Source organism: Saccharomyces kudriavzevii, assembly GCF_947243775.1.
Source record: "Saccharomyces kudriavzevii IFO 1802 strain IFO1802 genome assembly, chromosome: 7".
Lineage (NCBI taxonomy): Eukaryota > Fungi > Ascomycota > Saccharomycetes > Saccharomycetales > Saccharomycetaceae > Saccharomyces > Saccharomyces kudriavzevii.
Window position 1 is genome coordinate 350,808 of NC_079278.1, and position 25,654 is coordinate 376,461.

The 25,654-nt window shown below is 38.1% G+C and overlaps 14 protein-coding genes across 14 annotated transcripts; 10 read left to right on the forward strand and 4 right to left on the reverse strand.

Moving 5' to 3' along the window:
- Nucleotides 1-216: 216 nt before the first annotated feature.
- Nucleotides 217-2,976, forward strand: SPC105 (kinetochore-microtubule binding complex subunit SPC105; the record flags this gene model as incomplete). The annotated part of the gene is made up of 1 exon (XM_056227919.1): nt 217-2,976. The coding sequence occupies one exon, from the start codon at nt 217-219 to the stop codon at nt 2,974-2,976; it is 2,760 nt and encodes a 919-aa protein (XP_056087693.1).
- A 265-nt stretch (nt 2,977-3,241) lies between these two features.
- Nucleotides 3,242-7,219, forward strand: NUP145 (nucleocytoplasmic transporter NUP145; the record flags this gene model as incomplete). Its single annotated transcript, XM_056227920.1, has 1 exon — nt 3,242-7,219. The coding sequence occupies one exon, from the start codon at nt 3,242-3,244 to the stop codon at nt 7,217-7,219; it is 3,978 nt and encodes a 1,325-aa protein (XP_056087694.1).
- A 220-nt stretch (nt 7,220-7,439) lies between these two features.
- On the reverse strand, nt 7,440-8,426 carry NBP35 (Fe-S cluster-binding ATPase; the record flags this gene model as incomplete). Its single annotated transcript, XM_056227921.1, has 1 exon — nt 7,440-8,426. The coding sequence occupies one exon, from the start codon at nt 8,424-8,426 to the stop codon at nt 7,440-7,442; it is 987 nt and encodes a 328-aa protein (XP_056087695.1).
- A 343-nt stretch (nt 8,427-8,769) lies between these two features.
- Nucleotides 8,770-10,044, forward strand: LIF1 (Lif1p; the record flags this gene model as incomplete). The annotated part of the gene is made up of 1 exon (XM_056227922.1): nt 8,770-10,044. The coding sequence occupies one exon, from the start codon at nt 8,770-8,772 to the stop codon at nt 10,042-10,044; it is 1,275 nt and encodes a 424-aa protein (XP_056087696.1).
- Nucleotides 10,045-10,234: 190 nt separating this feature from the next.
- Nucleotides 10,235-10,597, reverse strand: MF(ALPHA)2 (Mf(Alpha)2p; the record flags this gene model as incomplete). The annotated part of the gene is made up of 1 exon (XM_056227923.1): nt 10,235-10,597. The coding sequence occupies one exon, from the start codon at nt 10,595-10,597 to the stop codon at nt 10,235-10,237; it is 363 nt and encodes a 120-aa protein (XP_056087697.1).
- Nucleotides 10,598-11,793: 1,196 nt separating this feature from the next.
- On the reverse strand, nt 11,794-12,292 carry MMS2 (E2 ubiquitin-conjugating protein MMS2; the record flags this gene model as incomplete). The annotated part of the gene is made up of 2 exons (XM_056227924.1): nt 11,794-12,196; nt 12,282-12,292. The coding sequence occupies 2 exons, from the start codon at nt 12,290-12,292 to the stop codon at nt 11,794-11,796; spliced, it is 414 nt and encodes a 137-aa protein (XP_056087698.1).
- A 338-nt stretch (nt 12,293-12,630) lies between these two features.
- Nucleotides 12,631-14,760, forward strand: MAD1 (coiled-coil domain-containing protein MAD1; the record flags this gene model as incomplete). The annotated part of the gene is made up of 1 exon (XM_056227926.1): nt 12,631-14,760. The coding sequence occupies one exon, from the start codon at nt 12,631-12,633 to the stop codon at nt 14,758-14,760; it is 2,130 nt and encodes a 709-aa protein (XP_056087699.1).
- Nucleotides 14,761-15,026: 266 nt separating this feature from the next.
- LCL3 (Lcl3p) lies at nt 15,027-15,851 on the forward strand (the record flags this gene model as incomplete). Its single annotated transcript, XM_056227927.1, has 1 exon — nt 15,027-15,851. The coding sequence occupies one exon, from the start codon at nt 15,027-15,029 to the stop codon at nt 15,849-15,851; it is 825 nt and encodes a 274-aa protein (XP_056087700.1).
- Nucleotides 15,852-16,025: 174 nt separating this feature from the next.
- On the reverse strand, nt 16,026-17,708 carry GUP1 (O-acyltransferase; the record flags this gene model as incomplete). Its single annotated transcript, XM_056227928.1, has 1 exon — nt 16,026-17,708. One exon carries the CDS (start codon nt 17,706-17,708, stop codon nt 16,026-16,028), a length of 1,683 nt encoding a protein of 560 aa, XP_056087701.1.
- Nucleotides 17,709-18,466: 758 nt separating this feature from the next.
- Nucleotides 18,467-20,881, forward strand: SCY1 (Scy1p; the record flags this gene model as incomplete). Its single annotated transcript, XM_056227929.1, has 1 exon — nt 18,467-20,881. The coding sequence occupies one exon, from the start codon at nt 18,467-18,469 to the stop codon at nt 20,879-20,881; it is 2,415 nt and encodes an 804-aa protein (XP_056087702.1).
- Nucleotides 20,882-21,252: 371 nt separating this feature from the next.
- On the forward strand, nt 21,253-22,404 carry MIY3 (Miy3p; the record flags this gene model as incomplete). The annotated part of the gene is made up of 1 exon (XM_056227930.1): nt 21,253-22,404. The coding sequence occupies one exon, from the start codon at nt 21,253-21,255 to the stop codon at nt 22,402-22,404; it is 1,152 nt and encodes a 383-aa protein (XP_056087703.1).
- Nucleotides 22,405-22,808: 404 nt separating this feature from the next.
- Nucleotides 22,809-23,789, forward strand: SKDI07G1760 (uncharacterized protein; the record flags this gene model as incomplete). The annotated part of the gene is made up of 1 exon (XM_056227931.1): nt 22,809-23,789. The coding sequence occupies one exon, from the start codon at nt 22,809-22,811 to the stop codon at nt 23,787-23,789; it is 981 nt and encodes a 326-aa protein (XP_056087704.1).
- A 295-nt stretch (nt 23,790-24,084) lies between these two features.
- On the forward strand, nt 24,085-24,474 carry MPC1 (pyruvate transporter MPC1; the record flags this gene model as incomplete). The annotated part of the gene is made up of 1 exon (XM_056227932.1): nt 24,085-24,474. The coding sequence occupies one exon, from the start codon at nt 24,085-24,087 to the stop codon at nt 24,472-24,474; it is 390 nt and encodes a 129-aa protein (XP_056087705.1).
- A 416-nt stretch (nt 24,475-24,890) lies between these two features.
- KXD1 (Kxd1p) lies at nt 24,891-25,538 on the forward strand (the record flags this gene model as incomplete). Its single annotated transcript, XM_056227933.1, has 1 exon — nt 24,891-25,538. The coding sequence occupies one exon, from the start codon at nt 24,891-24,893 to the stop codon at nt 25,536-25,538; it is 648 nt and encodes a 215-aa protein (XP_056087706.1).
- Nucleotides 25,539-25,654: the final 116 nt, after the last annotated feature.

Consider the following 25,654-nt stretch of genomic DNA (forward strand, 5'->3'; position numbering starts at 1 on the left):
TCCTTTATTCAGATGCTAGAAGCATATTCCTTTTCCGTTATTCTTCCACTGAATAAAACAATACGCGAAAGAGAAGGCGCAACCCGCCCCGAGAAAGGATAGAAATACGTAAACACTGATCAAAACAAAGGCCATTTAGATATATGTGGTTGACGATTGAGCGGCTGGCAGCTAGCTACGACGTTATCGTGGCGTGTAATTGTTACCGATTTAACAATGAATTTAGACGAGGAAGGTAGAAGTAGTGGGAAAGAGAAGGACGCAGGGCCAGGCAAGGGCATTCTTAAACAGAATCAAAGCTCACAGATGACTCCGAGCTTTCTAGAAAGTTCAGGTATCCGTATTCCTACTAGGATAATAACAAAAAAGGACGTTCTCGACGGTAGCAATACGACATCTAGGATCAATACCCTCAATTTGCAAGACAAAGTGAAGAGAAGGGTTTCGTTTGCTCCCGATGTAACGTTGCACAGCTTTACTTTCGTACCCGAACAAAACAATGAAGCTAAAGAACCTAGACGTAAAAAAAATACGAACAACAGTCCTACGAAAAGGGCTAGCCAGGAGGAACCTTTCGTAACGTCTACTCAAATCGATGATGCTCGTAAAGAAGAAAAAGTAGTTGCATATGAAGATTTTGACGTGTCAGGAATGGAATTTACGGAGCCTATAGTCGCAATTCCGGATGATAACAAGGCCTCGCAAGATGACCTCACTTCAATGGAAATGACTGAAATCTTCCCTCAAAGGATTAGACGAGAAGATTCAGATATAGAAGAAAAAGAGAATGAGCAATCCCAGCACCTTGATGATGCTGGGACAATACGAGAGGAAACAATGGAACTGACTGCCATACATAATGTACACAACTATGATGCTACTTCAGAGAGCATGGTAGAGGGTGAGCCAATGAACCTTACGAGATATGAGTCTAAGGCATATGTTTCGGGCAATGCTTCGTACAGTGGTGTGAGGCCCTCCGACCGTGACGTGGAAGGAGGTAGTGATAGAGGAAAAGGCATTTCAATTTCTGAAAACAACATGAATTCTTCTCAGCCAATGGAAATGACTGAAGTATTTCATGCTCATATACAAACACCTTCTAATAGAAACGGCGATGTCAATATCAACGATAGCGGTAACGAGAAGGAAATTACGCAAATTCAGACAGATTTTGATCGTAGAAATGGCCGCAGTGAGGAACATTCCGACAAGAAAAATGTATCAACTCCTAACAAAAGGCGTAAACTAGGTATTGTCTCTGATTATGCTGTCCCAGTTACCTCGGTTACTACACCCGTTAGATATGAAAGGAATGCCAGTGTGGAGGATGATGATGATTTAGAGATGATGGAAAAAATGTCACCGATAACATTTAGCGATGTTGATAATAAGGCCGAGAATAGATCTCATCGTAGTTTCACCACAGAAGCCGATAGTGAGGGCGTTAGTATGGAAATTGATACAGGAGACGGAGAAGATGCGAAAGACGATGATAACGACATTAAAATAGCTGAATCAATAGAACCTCCTGGAGTTGACAACAAATGGCAATCCGATGTAGTATTGCCCACTCAAGACTACACTTTACGAGAGTTTATTGATGAGGTGGGAGTGGGGTTTCTAGATACTAAACTAATAGATGACCTCGATAAGAAAGTTAACTTCCCGCTCAACAGTCTCAATCTTATGGAGATTCAGAGGATAGATAATGTACTTTCTGCCTACTATATTGATATACCAATTCTGGAAGTGGAAGCCTTCAGATGCAAAGAGCTTTGGAGGAGCATTAATGAATCTAAAAATAAATTCAAGGACTTCGAGACCCAAATTGATCGATCTCATCCCCCTCTTTTACTTCAAGAATATTTCTCTTCAAGTGAAAAAATGAAGCAGCTGATGAAAGACCAACTGCAATTGGTTAAAGGGTACTCTAAATTGGAGGCAGCAATGGAATGGTATGAATGGCGGAAAAAACAACTTAATGGATTAGAATTAATTTTGGCAGAAAATTTAAGTGTTTTGAAGGGAGACTACGAAAGATTAAACGAAGAGATTGAAAAAATCAATACTATTAGAGGGAAAACACAAAAACTTAATGAATCGATAAGGGAAGAGATAAGATCTCTAAAAAACTTACCATCGGACTCTTACAAACCCACCTTAATGAACAGGATCAAAATTGAGGCTTTCAAACAAGAATTGATGAAGCATTCCATATCTTTAAGCTCCACTAACGATCTTACTCAAGAAATGCGCTCCATTAAATCGACAATTGCAAAGAAATCCAATGATTTGCTAGCCTTAAGAAGTGAAATTGTCGCTGTGGACAAGAAAATGGACAGGCGACAATTGTTCACACGATTTGACATGCCAAAACTACGGGATAACCTCAAGGTTTTAGAGTCATTAACGGGTATATGCTTTTTGAAACTCTCAAGGTCGACGCTCTCAGTTGAATTTCATCAATTCGATGGTTTGAGAGTGGAGATTAACTTGACAACTTTCAAAGATGATCCCTTCAAGTCCGTGAACGTTATCAATGATGAAAATACGGAGCCTACGAGTTACCACTTATTCAGAATGCTGTTACAGAATATTGAGCGTGAAAATCAAGAGAGCTTTCTTTCAAATCTGTTTATTGCCATGAAAAAGTGGAGGCCATTACTAAAGTACATAAAATTATTAAAGCTCTTGTTTCCGGTAAAAATCATTGACAGCGAAGAACAAGAAGCAATTCTGCAGCTCAAGGATTATGATAGAAGAAACAAGACTGCGGTGTTTTACGGTATATCTTATCTATCTTTTACCCAGGGCCTGTTCTCGGAAAATGGACAAATTCCAATGAAAGTTCGTATAATTTCTCAACAAAACTATTCGCCGTCACGAGAAGTGCTCTCCGACAGAATAATTCACAAGATTAGTGGAATTCTCCCCTCATTTACTAAAAGTAGAATAAGCCTGGAATTTATATAATTCAATGTACTAAAAGACTAGCAATATCTTGTCAGTGATTTTTAATTTTGCCGAAAGATTTTTAGCAGGCCCCCGTCGGAAAGACAGTTCAAACATTTTTAAGAAAAGCTCGAAAATTTTTTGGACAAAAACAACATTGACATCACCTTTTGAAAAGGGAACAATCTTTCTAACATACTAGGAGAGGCCGCTTTGCTTTAAATATTTACTCCGTATCTAAATTACCATTGCTTTTTTGGATCACCAGCAGAAGCGAAAGGTACTCATGTTCAACAAAAGCGTAAATAGTGGTTTCACCTTCGGAAACCAAAACGCATCGACGCCAACATCTACACCGGCACAGCCTACCAGTTCCCTTCAATTTCCTCAAAAATCTACCGGGTTATTCGGGAGTGCCAATGCTAATGCAAATACTTCAACGCCTAGCCCATCCGGTAGTTTGTTCAGTGCCAATTCCAATGCTAACACTTTAGGCCAACAACCAACTAGCAATTCATTATTCGGCAATAAACCGACGCAGCCGTCAGGCGGTCTGTTTGGTGGTACGAGCAGCACTACCTCTAAAAGTATCGGAAGTTCATCTGGGAATAACAACTTCACACCAAATCCAACAGGCCCTACAGGATTGTTCAATAACAATTCGACAGGATCTACCGTGCCAAATGGCAGTTTATTTGGGAATAGTAATAACACAAGTTCAACTTTATCAACCAGTAATTTGTTTGGTAATAATAACAATATAACTTCTACTGCACAAGGCGGTGCTTTGTCTGGTAAGCCTGCCACAAGTTATGTTGGGGCTGGAAGCCTATTTGGAAACTCTTCATCTACAAACACATCTGCGGGGTTATTTGGATCAAATAATACACGGGGCTCTACAGGTCTTTTCGGCCAAAAACCAGGAACTTCAACCACTGGAGCAGGATTGTTTGGGAATAATAGTTCTACATTATCACAATCAGGTGAAACTACTGGAAGTATGTCAACCAATCCATATGGGATCAACATAAGTAACATCCCTATGTCAGTGGCTAACATGCCACGGTCTATTACGTCTTCTTTGCCAGATGAGAATGATAAGTCAGGTGTAACATCGAAACCAACTGAGAATAGAAGAGCTTATTCATTTTCTTCCACAGTTTCAGGAAACACTGCTTTACCACGCGTATCACAATCAAGCTTAGTCAGTAAATTAAGCAGCAGACTAAAAAACACCCAGAAAAGCACAGCACCGAATGAAATTTTTTCTTCATCTTACAGCAAGCCATGGTTGAATGGAACGAGCTCGAATTCCTTAGTGAAGGACCTTTCTTCTTCCAAAAAAACACCTCGTAATTCTAGTGAAAACATCAAGTTCAACACGAACGGCTTCACTTTCCTTTCTTCTCAAAAGACCGACTTAACAGAATTGCGTAAATTAAAGATTGATTCCAACAGAAGTGCTGCAAAAAAATTGAAGTTACTGTCCGGTAGTCCGGCAACTACGAAAGATGATAGGCAGGACGAAGAGAGCGCTTTTGGAGATGAATCAATGGGCAGCACTAATAAGGCAACTAACATGAATAGCAAAGAAAATGTTAAAAATGATGACGTCGGGCCTTATTTCAATAGAAAGGATCAGTCGAATGATTGGGATATAACACGAGATGGTGAAAATACCACACAAAATGAAAACTTAAAATATTGCGATTATTGGTGCTCTCCTTCTCCAGAGCAACTCGAGCATTTATCGTTGAAGCAGTTAGCTTCCATTCCAAATTTTGTCATAGGGAGAAAAGGGTACGGTTGCATTACGTTCAAGCATGAAGTGGATCTTACGGCATTTGCCAGAAATTTTAAAGAAGAACTATTTGGTAAGACTGTAATATTCCGCTCCTCTAAGACAGTTGAAGTTTATCCTGACGAAGCTACTAAGCCTATGGTTGGACATGGCCTAAATGTTCCTGCCATCATTACCTTAGAGAGTGTTTATCCTATGGATAAAACAACTAAAAGGCCAATGAAGGATACCTCAAAGTTTGCCGAATTTCAAAGTTTGGATAGAAAACTTAGAAACATGAGGGAAATGAATTTTATATCCTATAATCCGTTTGGTGGTATTTGGACATTCAAAGTCAATCATTTTAGCATTTGGGGTTTAGTAAATGAGGAAGACGCTGAAATAGATCAAGAAGATTCAGGGGGAAAAAACGAAGATGAGCATGAGCGTCCCTCAAAAAAGGTGCGCACTCTGGCACAATCGAGGCCCTCGAACGAAGAGGTAGTTCTTGAAACAAATGACGCTTTCGAAAGTTTGTCAAGTAAGGAGGCCTCCATCATTGAAGAAAAGGCATACGAACCTGATGTATCTGAGGCGGACTTTGAAGGTATCGAAGTCTCTCCTGGTCTGGATATTTCTAAAGATTGGGTAGAGCAATTAACCTTAGCTGGGTCCTCATTACGTTCTGTGTTTACTACTTCGAAGGAATCTGTCGGTCCCTGTCAGGATGAAATGGATTTACTATTTTCTGAATTCAATGATGAAATCAAAAAGGGGAAACACATCCTGAAGGAAAGAAGATTTACTGCTCCCTACACATTTGCCAAGTTTTCGACAGGTTCGATGCTTTTGACAAAAAACATTTTTGATAAAACAGGTGTTTCGGTTCAGCGTATGCCAAGTGAGTTGAAAAGAGATTTTTTACTTGATGATCTTTATTTGGACAAAGAAATTGAGAAAGTAACCATTGAATTAAGAGAAGCGAACTCGTATCCCCAAGTTACTGAGAGTTCTCTACTATTTAAAGACGTCTTAGGTTATATGAAAAAATCCTCCAGTGACTATAATTTATGGAAGCTTTCGTCTATTCTGTTTGACCCTGTCTCTTACCCATATGATATACCCAATGCTCAGGCAAAAGGAGCATTGTTGAGAAGAGAAAGACATCGTCAATTAACTTTGTGGATTGTTAATCGAATCACTGCAGAAGTTGAAGAAAAAATCAAGAGTTCTTCCGATGAAATCGAACAAATATTCTTATATTTAATGTTAAACGATGTTGTGAGGGCTTCCAAGTTAGCAATTGAGTCCAAGAATGGTCATTTGAGCGTGTTAATATCTTGTCTAGGTTCGAATGACCCTAGAATACGTGATTTAGCAAAGCTGCAATTACAGAAGTGGTCAACTGGCGGAGGCAGCGTTAACAACTACATTTCGAGAGTTTACAAGCTGTTAAGCGGGTCACCCTTTGAAGGCCTATTTTCCCTCAAAGAGCTTGAAAATGAATTTAGTTGGTTGTGCCTTCTAAATTTGACACTATGCTACGGTGAAATAGATGAGTATTCCCTAGAAGCCCTCGTTCAATCGCATTTAGATATGTTTTCTTTGACTTATAATGATCCTATTAGTGCCATTTTCCAATTATATGCAGCTAATGAAAACACAGAAAAGTTGTACAAAGATGTTAGGCAAAGAACTAAGGCCTTAGATGTTCAATACTGTTGGTACTTGATTCAAACATTAAAGTTCAATGAAATTCGCGTTTTTTCGAAAGAGACTAGTGACGAAGCTACATTTGCCTTTGCAGCCCAACTAGAATTCGCACAACTACATAGTCATTCTCTCTTTGTTTCCTGCTTTTTCAATGATGATGCTGTCGCGGAAGACATCATTAAAAGACTTGTTATTCGTGAAATATCATTACTACAAAAGGCTCCAAACGATCATATTGTAAAAAAACTGAGAATCCCTTCACGATTGATATTCAATGCTCAGGCCTTGAAAGATAGATACGAAGGTAATTATTTTTCTGAGGTGCAGAATCTATTAAAGGGATCGTCCTATGATTTGGCAGAAAAAACAATTGTTACAGTGTTGGGACCAAGGCTCTTGTTATCAAACGATCCCATGCAGAATAATGAACTGGAAACTTTAAGAAAAATTCTTAACGAATTTCCCGATTCTGAGAAAGATAAATGGGGCGTAAGCATGAAAGTTTTTGAAGACTACCTGAAGTTCATATTAGAAAAAGTAGAGACCCCAGAAACTATAAACTCGCTGATTAATGGGATGAAGATATTTTACGAAGAAAATAAGCATAATCGTGAAGTTCCTGCATGTTGTAATGTTATGTCTGAGAAGATTGTATCAAATATACTAAAAAAGAACAGCTCTATCATCGGCGACTCGAAGAGCAAATTGCTTGGCCTCCCTTTAGGACAGCCTGAAAAGGCTTACTTGGAGAGCGAGTTTGCCAAAATTTAATGAAATGTACATATAAGACATGTAAATTATCTTTTATCTTCAAAAAAAGAAAAAGAAGAAAAGAATGTAGTACACTTGATATTACTGGAGCAATTCTTTATATATACTGAGCTCAAGATGTCTTTTGTGGGAATATCACTTAGATAAAGCGATATATAGATTCAAAATGATTCAATCTCCATTTATATGTCTACCATTTGAACATGATCTGGCCAAGTAACTATATATCCCCAACTGCATCTCTGAGGGCTTCGACAACCTTGAGTACAGCTGTTGAAGCGGGACTGTCAGGATAGGTGTCTAGAAAGCTTTCACCCATGTCACAACTCTTGCCAATTCTTGGATCTAAGGGAACAGAACCTAAAAATCTGATTCCCAATTCCTTACAGAGCGCCTCGCCTCCTCCTGTAGTGGCTTTAAATATTTGAGATTCTCCTTTACAGTTTGGACAGACAAATCCACTCATATTCTCCACTAGCCCAAGGATATTGATACCGGCCTTTCTACAAAAATTAATCTCTTTACGTACATCCAGCAAAGCTACTTCTTGGGGGGTAGTAACTACAAGCGCACCGTCTATGCCAGATTCCTTCATGTACTTGTTTATTGAAATATGCTCATCAGATGTTCCCGGAGGTGTGTCAATCACCAAGTAATCAAGCTTATCCCAATCAACATCTTTTAAAAATTTCTTTATCAGCAGATTTTTCTTTGTGCCTCTCCATATAACAGCGGAATCGTCATTCGGAAGCATGTATTGAATAGACATGGTGGCTAAGTTATCAGCTACATACACAGGTGTCCAACCAGAGTTCGATTCATGGACAGTCTCATTAACGCAACCTAACATGTGTGGCAGAGAAGGTCCACATATATCTAGATCCATAGCACCTATCTGTAAATCTTCGTCAGCTGAGAGTGCCCAACTTAACATCGTGGCAAAGGTTGACTTGCCAACACCACCTTTACCGGATAAGACCAATATCTTATGCTCTATTCCGGACAAATTATCTGTGATTAGTGGAATATCTGGATCAGGACCCTTCGGAAGACTTTCGCAGATGTCTTTATTGGCGCAACTACCACAGGTATCGGACTTACCTGCCAACTCTGATTCTGGACCAGGACAATGTTCTGGTTCTGGCTGATTAAGTTCATACTCTGCTGGTAAAATTTCGTCGTTCACGTGTGGGAGTATCTCAGTCATCTCGATTTGTTACTTATCTGGGTGTAGTGTGTTATCTGGTTCTGAGCATGCAAAAAAGTCTGCTTTGAACCTAACTTAAAAGTTTGTTAATCAATGATATACCTAATGTAGTCTTTAAACATTAAATATTATTTTACATTACTAATCATCGTAGAATTAATTTGCCCGAAAAGCACGCCCGGGAGCGCATTTTTACTACTAGAAGTTGTGCTAAAGGATACGCCCGAATGTTAACTGGTTGCCGTTGCTCTAATTTATCGGTATAAGAGAGAGGGGAATGGCGCTAAATGACTTATTATAACACAGTCATTGTTGGGCATGTTTGCGTGCTACGTTTAAGTTGATGAAGATGGAGTTTATTAGCTGTATTCCTATGGCCAATGAAGAAGCGCAAAGTAGAGAAAGTGATGAACGTGGTCTCTGTAAGGTCCGGATCGAGGATAATATTACATTGGAAACATTAAATGATAGTAATCTGATGGGACTTAGAATAAAGAGCTTACTGATTAGCGAAGGTACAGTAATATTTTCCAAAAGCAGTTTTGGAATTAATGACGTGCGAATTTTTACTGGAGAGAATATCGATGAAAGGTCTAGAAAACATGTATGGTATGAACTGCTTAGAATGTTGACTGGTCATAAAGTTTACGTTGCGGCGTTAGAGGATAGAATAGTATTTTCAAAATGGACATGTAGAATGCAAGACAACGAGGTGTGGAAAGTAGTTATGGAATTGGAGTCATCAGCAATCGTTAGAAAAATCGCTGAACTGACCTTGTATCCAGTTTCGGAGGGTGAGATTGATTTGTTTGAAATGGCAGATAAATTGTATCGAGATGTTTGTCGTGTCAACGACTCTTACCGGAAAATGAGGGAAAGCGATTCTAATAATAGAAGCCGAGTCGAGGAGCTGGCTCAAGAAAGGGTTTTTTTGGATAATCTTTTGGAAGAACGTGATAAAAGAACTAGAGCTATGGTAGTGATCCTGTTGAATGAGAAAAAAAAGAAAATTAAAGAGCTCCATGAGATTCTGCGACGAAATAATGTCAAAATATCAGATGATGATATTCCAGATTCTGATCTTATTAATGTGGAAGTGACAAAACCAGTTTCTGAGCTAAACTCTCCAGGTAAGAGATTAAAACGAAGAAGAAGTCTGGAATCTCGAAACCTAAAAGAGAAGTTGAAAAATGCAGATGGACACCGAGTAGGTACGAAAGAACCCAACAAATCGGCAATCAAGAAGGAAGACGATGATTTCGATGATTTCCAATTTTTTGGACTTTCGAAAAGAACGCGTACTGCTGACAATGATAAACTCAGTGAAAATGAGGATGATAGCATCGCGTTTGGAAATGATACAAGATCAATAAGCTCTCTGTCTGATAATGGTAACAATATTAATGAGGAGCGTTTGGTCTATTTAGAACAAAATGACGTTCGATCGCCCGTAGACAAAATAGGCGAAGATAAGGGTCTGATTTCTAGGTCTGAATCTGAGACAGATACAAATGCAGAGGATCAGAAAAAATCGAACTACAGCGAGCTACTTTCCAATGACAAAGAATCTACTTCGGGAAGAGAGTCGGAAACGGATATAGAAACAGATTCTAGCTAATATACGATGACAAAAATAGTTGACAAGAATATCTTGCTATTTTATTTATTGAGGAGAGAAATACATAATCCAGTACTTTATGAGTAGTAAGACGAATCTGCTACTGGACTTGGAAAAAGAAGAACTAAAATGTGATTTTTTCAAACGTGGGAGAAATCGAGAACATTCTGAAAATAACTCAGGTCTCACTTTAGTACATTGGTTGACCTGGCTTTAGTTGCAACCAGTGCCAAGCGTCAGCGTCAGCATCCCTCTTGTACATTGGCTGACCAGGTCTCAATTGCAACCAGTGCCAGGCGCCAGCGACTGCATCTCTTTTTGTCAAGGTAGCGTTTCGTTTTTTTTCAGCCACATTCACGATGGTAGTATTGACGAATAATAAGCCACTGGTAGTACTATTGCTAAATGGTAGAGCAGCGATGTCATGATCACGTCCGAGATCCAAGTATCCTATAACAGCCTCAGCTGGAACCTGGACAATATCGTCGTTAGAACTAGCAAAGACAGAAGTCGCGGCTAGAATGGTCATGGAAACCATAGAAGAGGCTTTCATTTTCTCCAGTTGATACCTAATATACGGAAAGTGGGTACAACTGTTGGAGGTGCCTTCCTGTCGTATACAATATAACAATGCATATTAAGAAGGGTATATAGGGATACAATGGAGTTGGAACCGTTTTTATATCTGAAATATTATCATCTCTATGCTGCAAAATACATCAAATTTGATCGGGCTAATGGTGTGGCCTTTGCCAAAAGATCTGAATTCTGAAACAGCTGTGATAAAACCAAACGTGCATCGCTTATATGGCATTGATGTATCGATTAGGAAACCCACAGGTAAATGCGATGAGGAGACAGAAAAAGGCGTAGAAGATGAGAGCAATAAGTGTGGGGAAATTTCACGAACAAGCCAGTTGCTTTCTGTTTCAGGATGTGTATTTCACGAAAAGCTGACCGTTGTGGGATAACCATCTTATTAACCGACATTACCTATTCCGGGCATGAATGAGGAAGTTGTCAACAACGCATTAATGCAAAAAGAGTACAAGCATGCAGCCCAATGAACTGAAACAGAATCGAATGAAAATAATTCTGTAGTAGATGGCAACCCCCTCGGATATAAAAGCACGATATCTCTATAGAGTAGATATATCTCGTAGCCCTATTCTATTGTCCATCGATCTGCTCTACTACCCGGCTTGGGTTGTTTTTTTCGCCGCCTTTTTTTCGTTTTCGAGCTATAAAAGGCAGATAGAAGTACCATCTAATATTTTACTGCATCTTTTAAATATTCAATATATTTCTTTAGTTTTATTTAAAAGGACAACGCAAATTTAACAGCCATTCGCATCACGTACAGTATCTCATCGAGGTTGAACCCCTCTGGGGCGTTCTTGACCCATGAAGAATGTGGATTTGTGTTGCAATATATTCATTATTGGCTTGGACTGGAGAACAAATTTATCGATCTCGGGTGCAACAGTCCTTCTGTCGTCTGTTTTTTAGCAGATCTAAGGGTTTACCTTCGTGTGCCCGGATGAGGACCGTTGCAAGGATTGATAATACATATATATACAGCATTATTGTAGTCGCTTGCATAGCAATTTTTCGACATGAGAAGAGTAGTTGCATATTATGGAGAAATACTGAGCTTGTTATCTAAATAGAAATATATTTATCTGTGTTTTACTGCTTGTATATATGAGTGTGAAGTGGTCAAGCCTTATATAGATGGAAATTGGACAATTAAAAGGTTTCATTTTCCTTTGGTTGACGCAATTTCTTATTAGCTGGAGTTGCCATTTCTTTTCTGAGATCTAGTAATAAAGTTTCCATGGTGTAGGCCCTTTTCCAATCACGCAATGTGTGAAAATTTGTTTGGACCTCACCCGTAGTTTGACTCACACATGGTAGGTTTATCTTGGAGATAAATGTAACATTAGGCGGGGAATCCGGATAGTTTGGGCCACACTCTATGGAAAGAGAGTATATTCTGTTTTCGTGATTGCTATGAGGGGGGCCCAAGATAGTACCGTTCCATTTAGTCATGGTGATATCGCCGCTATCAGCCAAACCATAACTACAGGATTCTGGGCCAAACCCTTTTTCACCCTTTTCCAGTTCTTCTAACAACCTAAAATTTCTTGGTCTGGTTTGCAATAAAACAATGAGAAGAGATTTCAAATATTTGTTAGTCGATGTTAAATACCCTCTTGAGAACTATGATAACATACACTTTTGACATTTTTGTGTAAAAACTGCTTTTGGCACTCTTGATATTTTATAAAGAGAATTTCACCGCTAAAGTCAGACGCAAACAATTAGTATTTGTTCATTTGAACTTAATCTTGTTCTTTAGTATTTTAAGTTATTGCTAAAGGAGCGTTGAGAAGTCTTAGCGCGTTACCCTAAGAGCGCTTCCTTTGGTACTCTTTTTCCATTTTGGCTTAACAATAACAGTATATAACAGTGGTCATGGCAGCATTAAATAGTTCGCTCGCTGCATTGATAGACAGCTTATATACACCCGTAACATTATTTATTGGAGGATTTAAGCCAGAGGTTTGTTGTATCAGATACAAAATGAGTAATAGCGGTGGGTCTTCTCCTTTTTTAGAGAGCCCTGGTGGTTCACGTGATATGGGCAGTAATAGTGAACAAAGTAACCGTCAGGTTCAGGCGCTGCAATTTAAACTCAATACTATACAAAATGAATATGAGATCGATAGACTGCAGTTACAGAAACAGACTAATATTCTGGAGAAGAAATATAAGGCCACAATTGGTGAATTGGAGAAATCATTGAATGATACGAAGTATCTTTATGAGAACAATGCTAAATTGGAACAAGAATTGCAGAGCTTGAAAGAAACTTCAACCAAATCCACAACTGATAAAGACAAGTTTATACAGGAATTGCAAATAACTTTGCAAAACAACGATTTAGAAATGGATGCTTTAAAGCAGCAATATGATTCTAAATTATCAAAACTTACCAACCAATGTAATCATTTCAAGCTGGAAGCGGACAGTTCACGTTCTCTTCTGTTAAAATATGAAAATGAAGTAAAAAGGCAAAGTGTGGATATCAAAGACCTACAGCATCAAGTCATGGAAAAGGATGATGACTTGTCTTCGTTAAAAGCTTCAAAAATGATGAACTCCCACCCAAACTATTCTACGGAAGAGTTCAATGAGCTCACCGAGATGAATAAAATGATTCATGACCAAGTACAATATACTAAAGAACTGGAACTGGCGAACATGCAACAGGCCAATGAATTGAAAAAATTGAAACAATCACAAGATTCCTCTACTTTTTGGAAACTAGAAAATGAAAAATTACAGAACAAACTAAAACAATTGCACACGTTGGAAAACCAATATGAAAATCTTCAATTAGAAAATATTGATTTAAAATCGAAGTTAACTAATTGGGAAATTTATAATGATGATGATGATGATGATAACGGTAATCATAATAATAATAATAATAATAATAACGATGGTTACAATAATAATGATGGTAACAAGAATAGTGATTGTACTAATAAGGCTAAAAACAACCTGCAAAGTGGCCCCGAAGAGATCATCCGCGATTGGAAGTTAACTAAAAAAGAGTGTCTAGTCTTAACAGATAAAAATGATAAATTGAGATTAGATAATAACAATTTGAAACTTCTTAATGATGAAATGGCTTTGGAGAGAAATCAAATACTAGACTTGAATAAGAGTTACGAAAACAGCATAGTAAATTTGAAGAGATTGAACCACGAGCTAGAGCAGCAGAAAAGCTTATCTTTCGAAGAATGCCGGTTACTGCGAGAACAACTGGATGATTTATATTCTGCACAAAGTATCACTTCATCAGAGACGATCAGTAATGAAAAAAATGCCTTAAAGGCAAATGTAAGTGAAAGCGTGAACAATTTGCTCAATACTTATAAGAATAAAACAGAAGACTTAACAAGTGAATTGAAAAAGTTAAACGACCAATTATTGTCAAATTCCAATGATGTGGAAACTCAAAGAAAAAAGAGGAAGTTGACAAGTGACCAAATTGGTTTAAATTATTCACAGAGGCTCAACGAATTGCAACTTGAAAATGTAAAAATCTCTAGAGAGTTGAGCAAAGCACAAGGTACCATTCAGTTACTGCAAGAAAAATTAGAAAAACTGACTAAATTTAAGGAGAAAAGAGTTCGCATATTGCAACTGCGTGATGGACCTTTTATTAAGGATCAATTCATCAAGAAGAGTAAATTGCGTCTTTTAGAGAAGGAAAACTCTGATTTATTGAATGAATTGAAACAGAACAATCCCAATAGTGAAACTATACCTATTTCTGTTTATGACTCATTAAACTTCGAATTACAACAATTCGAACAAGAGGTTTTTAGATCAAATAAGAGATTTTTCAGGCTGAAGCAGGTTTTCAATAGAAAATCATTGGAGTTTATCGACGTCGTAAATTCATTATTAGGTTTTAAATTGGAATTCCAGCAAGATGGTCGTGTAAAAATTTTTTCTTGTTTCAAACCTGAAAAATATCTGATTGCTGACCTAAACGAAAATACTCTTAAATCTAACCTTGATGCCAACATAGATAATTGGGATGATCTTATGAATTTATGGGTAGAAGACAGAGGTCAACTTCCATGCTTCTTAGCAACAATAACGTTACGTCTTTGGGAACAACAACAAGCAAAATAATATATATGTATATATATACTTCAATCAATAATAGTAATTAATTTCAATACTAGGAATATGCCCATACATGGGAACCAGGAACTCCGGTTTGCCAAGAAGCTCTTCTTCTTTTCCCTATGCCATGGACCCTTAACGAATCTTTTTTAACCAAAAAAAAAAAGAAAAAAAAGAAAGTGTTGAAGCATAAATGCGTGATATATGGCATAAGATATCGACGTAGGAAGACTAATACTTCATGGCTGTTAAGGTTTCATAGATGCACTTATATGAAGCAGGGCAATTCTGATTCAAAGAAACCTACGGATGTTGCTGTCCTCTCAATCATCCTTACGGGTTCTACCTTAACCTTAATCTACACGTATAAAAGATACTTAACTCAATTTAAAAGGTCAACCGATATTCCAAAACGCATATTCCGCAAAAAATGGCTCTATGGTAAAGTCACGTCTGTTGGTGACGGTGACAACTTTCATTTCTTCCATATGCCAGGCGGTATTAGTGGCGGATGGGGTTGGTTACGATCCATCCCACGAATGGTCAAGAATGATAATGTCTCGAAAAAGCTTGTCAGCGGTAATGAGAATATAAGTTTTTTCAATTTAAATTGGATTATGCATAGGAGATCGAATAAAAGTCAAATACAAAGAACCAAGAGTCAGCTTCTGAAGTTAAATGTGCCCTTCAAAAATAGAAAGAATCTGCCAACCATTCCCATAAGATTATGTGGAATCGATGCCCCAGAAAGAGCACATTTTGGTAATGAAGCCCAACCGTTTGGTAATGAAGCGCTGATTTGGTTACAGAACCGGATTTTGGGTAAGAAAATATGGGTGAAACCTTTATCTATAGACCAGTATAATCGCTGTGTGGCTCGAGTGTCGTACTGGGATTGGTTTGGTGGTTGGAGAGATTTGAGCTTAGAAATGCTCAAGGATGGGTTAGCGGTTGTTTACGAGGGCAAGGTAAATACAGAATTCGACGGCAGAGAAGAAACATATCGTCATCATGAATTTATGGCAAGGTCCAGAAAGAGGGGATTATGGGTTCAAAAGAAATTTGAAACGCCTGGTGAGTATAAAAAACGTATTTAAATTCTTCCTTTTTTTATGTACCACACTGTAAATATACTTGCATATGTATATATATCATATTTTCATCGACTTTATGCGCTTTGATGTACGTGATTTTCATTTATAATTTAATTCATATACGATTGAATAAACTACATATGATAGCAATTATATAGAATTAAAAAAATCAACTCCTCAACATTTCAAGAAAATTCCATGTCTTTTTTCTTCCTCTCTGATTTCAAACATTATTTGCACAGCAATAAACAAACTAACGCTAGCCAAAACAACAAACTTCAAGCCAGATACAGTACAGAACATGTCATTCAGTAATTTTTTAGTACCGTCGGAACCCAAACAGAATCCAAAAAGGTTAGCGATCATCATGACCCATATGTTGAAAACAGCGCCAAAAGCGCAAACGTGTCTGTACCAGCCTGCGTCAGTATAGTGAGAAAAAAACTGGGTAGCAAAAATTTCAGGTAAAAGGAAAATAACGATTAACCAACCCCACAATAATAATTTTAATTGAATGTCATGCCATATAGCTACAAACGAAAAGACCGCTAAAGAGGTTAATATTCTATTTTTTGAACCACCTAAAGGAATATAAATATACCGGACAACCCATTTATTGTAGCTTCTATGCCAAGCCCTCCAAAAGGCTAATGCACTGTAATTGTTATCGACGCATCTAACCATGTTTTCAGGCGTATCAATTCCGTCTATAAGAGCCCATAGCCTGAATAACCTCCATGGAATCAGAAGTTTCAGCCAAATAATATTCAGGTTGAATAAACCGATCATGGAAATCTGGAAGGGCGTGTCATTTTCCCATGCTTTGGTTTTCGAGATTGCCACCACATAAAGAAAATGTAAAATGAATTCCATGGACAAGATAGCAACAATAAATCTCACGGCATAGTAAAAGATGAACTTGAAATTTATTGATGGCAAAGTATGTTTCGACTGGTAGATGTAATCATTGAATGTTATAATGGGGCCAGCGATGAAAAGTGGAGTATAAGTAACATAAGCTGTATAGTTCATAAAGCTGTAGTCCTGCATCGGGTGGGCTACAGTTAATCTAGCACGCTCATCGAGCATAATAGCTGATTTAGCTTCCTTTGATTCGTAGGATGGGCTTTTTTTCGTTTGGAAATTCTCCCATCTTTCTAAGAAGTCCAAATTGTAACTTAAGACTCTTAGAAGAGTAAAATTAAAAAAAACATCCCATCTTGGGATAATACCCTTATACCATTGATCTAATGGGCTCAAAAGAGAGCAAATATTACCGAATGGATAGGCCCTGAAGTTGTCGTTAATAAAAAGGCTGGATATACCATAAATCCAAATGCTAATTGTGGCTATTTTTCTATAATTTTTTAGTGTATGGGCGAGAATATATAAAATTAGCATATGGGCTAGGATTCTCATCGAATTGACACCGTGGGCAGCCACTAAGAAGGTTAAACCAAACACTAGATCAAATCTTAATTTGGTGATATTGGTTGAATATAGGACAATGCGCTTTATGGAGGTATGAACTATCATTAAAACCGACAATAGTGTAAAATTATCTCTGAAAAACCTATATTGAGAATCGCTATTATCCACTTTTCTACCGAATAGCCAACCCTGCGATAAGAGGCGTTCATACCTGGCATAATTTGGATTTTCTGGTGAACTAGCTTGCAATCCAGCATAAAACATTAGAGGAACCACAATTAAAAAGGCCACATAGTAAAACTTGAACTCGGTGGTTCTCCATAGCGATGGCTTTGTTGGGAAGGAAGCACCCTTTTTCAATGACGGTTTGATTCTTGAATCTAGGCCTTCAGAGGTGACCAGGGGAGCCAAGATGCTAACCAATGACATTATTTCGATTGTCCGTTTATAAAGATTTACGCCTGGTATTCCCTGTGGCGTTTTATAAACATACTCCAAGGATTGCTAGTATCATATTTCTCCAGCTGTCTAAGTGTCCTTTTCGACCCAGTTAGTAAACACAATAGACAAAATGAATATACATCCGTACACCTCTTATCATATTATAGCCTATGCAGTCATTCACGTTACCATTCATTCTTCAGCACCAGGATCCGCTATGGCTTTATTTGAAACCCATATATGAGATGCCCTGTTCTATGAACCCAGAGGATTACTCAAGGCTCTCTTTAATGTCAAAGCGAACACATCTACCCACTATCAATTGAGATGAGACACTTTTTGGATTCCATTCCAACAAAAAGCATGGCCGTGCATCTGTCTATACACTGCTTTTTCACCTGTTTACGTCATCGCTCCTCGATATGTCGAGATATCTAGCTGCCCCTCGCGGCGATATAAATGTATGCTTCTTTGTTTATATATTGCCCATATATGATTTACTTAGGTATATCCTCCTTTGACTAAGGCTAGAAGCGCTCAAAAGAAGAACTAAACGTAATTTTATATCCGGTTCGAACCCGACTGGGCGTGAAAATAGGTATTGCAGTCATGAAAAAATGGAAGCCAAAGAACATATTATCAAAACAAGTCTCAAATATTCTATAGTGCGATGCAGTTATTTGAGTAGTGACCATCTCGTCCATTATACTATAAACAGCAAAAAGATACACTCGAATTAGGCAGGGATGATGTTCTGGTCATCAAGGACAGGTATCACATCAAAGTACTCGTTCTCATCATCACCAACTTTTACTGCTGAACCATGGAGTGTTTACACCGGCCGTCTCAAATCGTCGTCTTCATCTTCGCCTTCTAAAGTATCGATATTCATGTTCGACAAGAAGCAGTTCGAGAATTATTTGTTGCATTACAGCATCATTAAATCTAAATCTGGATCTAAAGATAAGATGCTAATTCAAGAAGCTTATGAAATATTGAGAAATCAGGCCAATAATTTGGCTAAGCTCAAACACCCAAATATCCTGACGCTAATTGAACCGTTAGAAGAACATAGTAAGAATTTTATGTTTGTCACCGAGTTCGTCGCCGGTTCACTGGAGACGGTATTCAGAGAAATTGACGATGAAGAGCAGAATTTCTTACAAGGCCATGTCAAGGATAACATTGTGGTTCAAAGGGGTATACTGCAAGTAGTAAATGCCCTTGATTTCATTCATAACCGCGCAAGCTGCGTGCACTTGAATATCCAACCTAGAGCAATTTTTATAAATGAAAATTCAGACTGGAAAATTTCTGGTTTGGGCCACCTAATGAAAATACCACCGGGCACAAACACCTCTGAGTATTTCCTACCACAATATGACCCGAGAGTTCCTTCATTTATGCATTTGCAGTTGAATTATACTGCCCCAGAAATTGTATTTGAAAGCACCTTAGCCTACAGAAATGATTATTATTCGTTGGGCCTGTTAATATATTTCCTGTACAGTGGTAAAGACTTATTTCGAAGCGAAAATTCTACCACCGAATATAAATCGGAATACAACAAATTCCAAAACAAAATTAGTACCATGTCATGGGATAATATATTCAGTAAGATCCCACCGAGGCTGAGACATTGTATGCCAAAGCTGATGAATAGAGATATTTATTCCAGGTACGATAACATAACGCTAATTTTATCCTCTGACTTTTTTCAGGACCCATTAATCAAGACTCTGAATTTTCTAGACGATTTGCCAACGAAGAATAATGAAGAAAAATACGTATTCTTGGAGGGTCTGATAAATTTGCTACCGGAATTCCCGTCGGCATTATTACAAAAGAAATTTCTTCCCATACTATTAGAGTTATTAAGCCAGTTTTGTGCAGAAAAGATAGTAAATGATAAATGCGTCAACAAAAACCTAGATTTGATAATCAAGATAGGGTCCACTTTGTCTCAGCTGTCTTTCCAAGAGAAAATATATCCGGTTTTATTAAGTGATACGAACTTCCCGATCTTGCTAGGAAAGGCCACTATTTGCCTGATTGATAATTTAGATACGTTGAAGCAAAAAGTTAAACGTTCCGATTTCTTGGAAAACATACTAAAGCCGTTATTTAGTTATGTCTTACATGATTCAGAAAGTGATATTACCGTGATATCTCAAGAGAAACTTTTATTACAAATTTCATTAGCTTTAGAAGTGCTTGATTTTCCTACAGTGAAACAATTCTTGTTACCATTACTCTCTGGACTGTTTACCAAGACCACAAGTTTAACGGTGAAAAACACATGTCTGGCATGTTTCCAAATCATGATAGAGCACAAATCCATTGATTCTTATACATGTTCAGAAACTATTTTACCTTTGTTCAAATCAATGAAGACAAGAGATCCAAGAATTCTATCCAGGTTACTAAAGCTTTTTGAAACCGTTCCGCTGATCATCAGTGATGAGATGATCCTCGTTGACCAAGTATTACCTTTGATGTGGAATTACTCCATGGCTTCTACGCTAACAAAGTCGCAGTATTCCGGATATACAAATGCCATAAATAAAATGTCGTCCGATATTCAGAAGCATCATATTGCCAAATTAAGTGATAGAACCAATGATGACGACGAAGATGCCTTCCACAAAGTTATTGAACCAGCAGTTGTTAAGAAAGAGGACCCGGAGACAGTTGCAGCTAAGAACATTGAAGTAGCGGCCATGAAACCGATTAGAAAAACAACTCTGCCCTCATATAAAAGTCCATCCTCGCCATCCAAGAACGTTTCAAGTTCCAAACCTTTGGATCCTAAAGGTGTCTTGGCCACTAGGGGCTTTCCAATGAGAACATTAAACCCTCCGCCACGGACTACATCAAATCAGACTGATACTAAGGTCATAAGAGAAGCTGCCTCCAATGGACGGTCCCAAACTAAAATTGACGATGAGTTCAATGAATTTCAATCCTTCTCAAGCACAGGAAGTGTGCGTCAAAGTCCCGCATCATCCAACGTCTGGACGAACACAAGTATCAGTCCCGCTCCCACATCTACAAGCAATAATAATCTGCCACCGGGGTTTTCAATTTCATTGCAACCAAACAAGAAAAAGGAAGGCTTTACTGAAAACCGCGCTAATAACTCCTACGGATCTTTGATATAGTTTATCGCCTGAACAAGATAAATATCTCAAATCAACTTGAAGACGAACGCGCCACAAAAGTTTGTAGTTATTTGTACTCGTAAATAAATCGAATAATGTAGTCCTCGTACCCCGGCAGCTTTGTCGAGGAATACAATGCCATGATGCTGTGTGTGGATACTATGTAGAAGCTGCTAAGCAAATTGGGTCATTTTTTTTCTGACACCGGGCGGGATCAGGGGAACAACCAATTTCAATGAAAAGAAGGTTGAAATAGTCGCAGTGCAGCTAAATGAAGAGGCTACGGAGAACGTAAACAACTTCCACTCGTCAAAATAAAAAGCAGAGCAATCTCCTGATCCTACCACAATCGTTTAAAGAAATAGGCAGACATGGACGTTTCATTTCTAACCAAGACCGTTCAAATAAATGGCAACCAGTTCAAAATATTACTTCAGAATGGACAAGGTGAATGTGCGTTAATTGCACTAGCCAACGTATTATTGATCTCACCTGTCCATGCTCGTTATGCTCAGGAACTTTCCAGCTTGGTACAAAAAAAGGAAACTGTTACATTGAATGAGCTTGTGCAAACACTAGCCGACATGGGTGCTCAAAACGCCAATGGTATGAGCGTCGACAGACAACAGTTAATCCAGATTCTACCACAGCTGTACAGTGGTTTAAACATCAACCCGGAATTCAATGGGTCTTTCGAAGACGGAATGGAAATGTCAATTTTCAGGCTCTACAACGTCGGTATCGTCCACGGTTGGATAATAGATGGGGACAATGATCCAAGCGCCTATGAACACGTTTCCAAATATTCGTATATGGGCGCTCAAAAGGTTTTAGTGCAGTCATATGAGATTCAAAAAAATAAGGCTCAATTTGGAAACGCTGAGCAAATCCAGTCCGATGCAACCTACTTGAAGTCTTTTTTGGCAAGATCTGCCACTCAGTTGACTGATTATGGGTTAAGCCATCTAAGAGAAATTTTAGTAGAAAGGTCTTATGCTGTTCTATTCAGAAATGATCATTTTTGCACACTATATAAGAACAACGGCGAACTATTTACTTTGGTTACAGATACCACTTACAGAAACCGCAAAGACATAACCTGGCAATCGCTCAAATCTGTGAATGGATCCCAAGATTCTTATTACACCGGGAACTTCATTCCCACAAGTCTGGAAAGAACCGACACTACGGCTACCGGACAAAATGAGTCTTACATCTCTAACCCTTTCAGTGATCAGAACGCAGGAAGGGTAGCCAGTAATCAAGTTAACAGTGGGGCAAGCGGGGTGCAACAAATTGAAGATGATGAGGAGCTAGCTAGAAGGTTACAAGAACAAGAAGATTTACGTGCGGCAAATAACATGCAAAATGGTTATGCAAATAATAGTAGGAATCATCCACGAGAGAGGTTCGAAAGGCCTGACAAACACTCAAAAAAAAATAAGTTTCTTTCCTTCAATGAAAGTAATGACGGTAAAAATAGGAAAAGAGATAAGTTGAAAAAAAGCTGTACAATTATGTGAAGAGAGATTATCTCCCTTCCTTTTTCTTGCGCGTCTTTTGGTCTTATAGAATTGCCTTTTGTTGGTGTCGCCTTTTCTAGATTTTACGATCTTGTAATTTTGTATTTCTATATTTTGCCTCCCTCATTTTGTTTTACTCAAACCTGTATGTGACATAGAGCCTCATCTAAACAATATGTATGTTTTTTTTATTATACTTTTGTTGTTTCTCCAAATAAAACGCCTGAAGTGGAAATGAACTCCGGAACAATGCACTATAGCGGATATTCACTTTTTTTGGAGTGACTTCACAAAACAATAAAACATTAAAGGCTGGTTGATATTTTTGAATTCTACGCCGCCATAAGTAAGCAGCATTAGGTATTTGCAGAGGGTGGAACTTAAAAGAGCTAATTACCAGCATAATGGGAGATATAAGAACTTTTGTTTTTGCAGTAGAGGATACAGAAACGACACAAGGTCTGCGTAAAATAATTGGTCGGTCAAGTCAGGATCAGAAGACACTGTGTGGGCCAAATAATCTTTATTTTGATGAACCAGAATTAAGCAAGAAACATGCCGTACTGTGTATCAAGACACCAAGACCAAAAATCCAGAGCATTCCTTGCTTAGAACAACTTCGAATATGTATTCGAGACTTGAGTGGCAAGGGCGGTACAGTAAATCTAGCATCCGATGGACCAGATGATGAGATTGATTTGAAAAGTGGCGACACTTTTGGCCTGCTTGCAATCACCAATCGCTCTTTACATGATGACCATACTTTAGCCGCCAAGTTAATTTTTCGAATTGAACTTGAATATTTTGATGAAGAAAAGGAACTTGTCAAATGTACGATTATGAATGTGACCTTTCAGAACAGTGGTGTAGCGTTATCTTCTCCTGTTAACTCATGTAGGTTAGCAGACGACTACGACTCAAGTTGGTATGGGTTATCTGAGGCTAGTATACACGCGGGACCTGCAGAGGAGGGTTATGAGACTAAGACCATTATGACTCGAGGAGGTAGATTTTCCATTCTTTCACTTAAGAAAAAAGGCAGCAAGTTATACCAGAAGACTAATGGTATGAGTGGAAGGAAGCTTCTTGAAACAAATTCCTTCAGAGAAGAAATCTATGCATGCGCTGACACAGATACCACAGGGGAGGAAGAAGAAGAAGAGGAAGAGCAATTATTAGAAGTAGAAGGAGAGGAAGGAGAAGAAGAAGAAGACATAGAGCTCGAAATAATCGGGGTAAAAAGGACAAAAGGTAGACGCAAGACGGAAAAAACGCCTGCTTCTTTCTCGAGAAACAAGAGAATTACCACCCCACCTCAACAATCCAACAGCATATGGATATTACTAATAATAATTTTGCTTGTTGATCGCTTACTATCATATTAGAATATAATCTAGGATCCAGCTCTATACTACTGGGCGGAATCATAAATACGACATAGCTAGCTAAGCAAATGCAGTATTTCCCTTTGGTCTTGGCTCGTCAAGTTCTCTTTCGCGACGGCCCCCCGCTTTAACAGACCCGAATGACGAATGGTCTCTGCTCAAGAAGAAAATAGTCATTGCAACCTGTGTTCCCCACTTTCTTTGGCAGTTTATAAAAGTAGTCTCTTGCTCATTACCAGAAGTAAGTAATTCAGCTATTCATTTTTAGATTCTAAAAGCACTGTAATCGAAAAGAATGTCTCAACCTGTTCAACGTGCTGCAGCACGCTCATTCCTTCAGAAATACATCAATAAAGAAACTTTAAAATACGTCTTCACAACACACTTCTGGGGACCAGTGTCAAATTTTGGCATCCCAATTGCTGCCATATATGATCTAAAAAAAGATCCTACCCGAATCTCCGGCCCAATGACCTTCGCTTTAGTTACTTATTCAGGCGTCTTCATGAAGTATGCTCTTGCAGTATCACCCAAAAACTACCTGCTGTTCGGATGCCACTTTATCAATGAAACTGCACAATTAGCTCAAGGCTATAGGTTTCTCAAGTACACATATTTCACGACAGATGAGGAGAAGAAAGCTCTAGAAAAGGAATGGAACGAGAAGGAGAAGGCTGGTAAATGATGGAAAGAACAATCTGTCAGGCTGAAGTAAGTCTATAAAAATCACAAGAAGGACAAGTAAGGTTCAGGAGAATAAAGATCACAATTTATACACATTGTGGTATTTTCCTCTATCTTTCCTGTTCCATGTATGCATGCTATAGAACTATTTCTCAATAAGATTCATTTTATTTGGACGGTCAACTACAATTCGCAAATATCTAAGATGACGCATATCTAAATAATTTAAGTAATTATGTCTTTATTCAAGTATTTTCTCTTCATTTGCAGCTTTCACTCATCCATCATTCCATACCGGTATACTCAGCCATTTCAAAAACACCATTTTTTTACTGAAAAGTGGTGACTGTTAACTCTATGCTGCAACAGGGTAGTTGAAGAGGCAAAAGAAATGGTTAGACCACTCAAAGCAGACCAATGATGACTGGATTAGCGGCAAATAATGACGAAACGTTTTCGGCGGTTCATTCTTCAACACCTAGTATCAACTCTCAATCATATGTGATTCCCATTACAGAGGAAATGTCCAGTTCATTCCATGATTCGATCAGCACCAGCAGCAACTCAAGTGGCAGTCTTGATAGCGATGGCAGCAGTGTTTCCAATGTTGTAGAGGTAAATCAAATGGATAATGAGTCCAATATAGATGAAGATTTGTTTTTGGATAATGATATTCCTCAGACAAGTAATTTATTACTCACAGACGCCCAAGATCCTGGTCCAATTTTTGACGTTTCTAGGTATATCTTCGATTCACTCAAACAATCTATTGATTCTACGGATTTTTCTGAAGCACTATCCCTGCAGACCAAGACTTCTGCTATTATAAATTCAAAAAGTTTAGAACTTAAACAACATATTGATGAGATGAAAACCCGATTGGTTCAATTGCAAGGAAAATTTGAAAACGGCGTAGCCACTTCAAGAAGAATAAAACATGATTTAGAAACTTCTAGAAAAAATATCAACTATTTAGACTCTGCTTTACGGGTCGATTTTCCAATAGAGTTCAATCAGGCCAGGGAGAAAATATTAGAACGTAAATTGAATGAAGATAACGACTGATGATATTGAAACGCATATTTTTTTTCTTCTGAAAAATGTGTATAATATATGTAAAAGTCAGTTTAAATAATATTAATGATAAGTGAAGGCGGCTATAATAATAATATACAATGTTT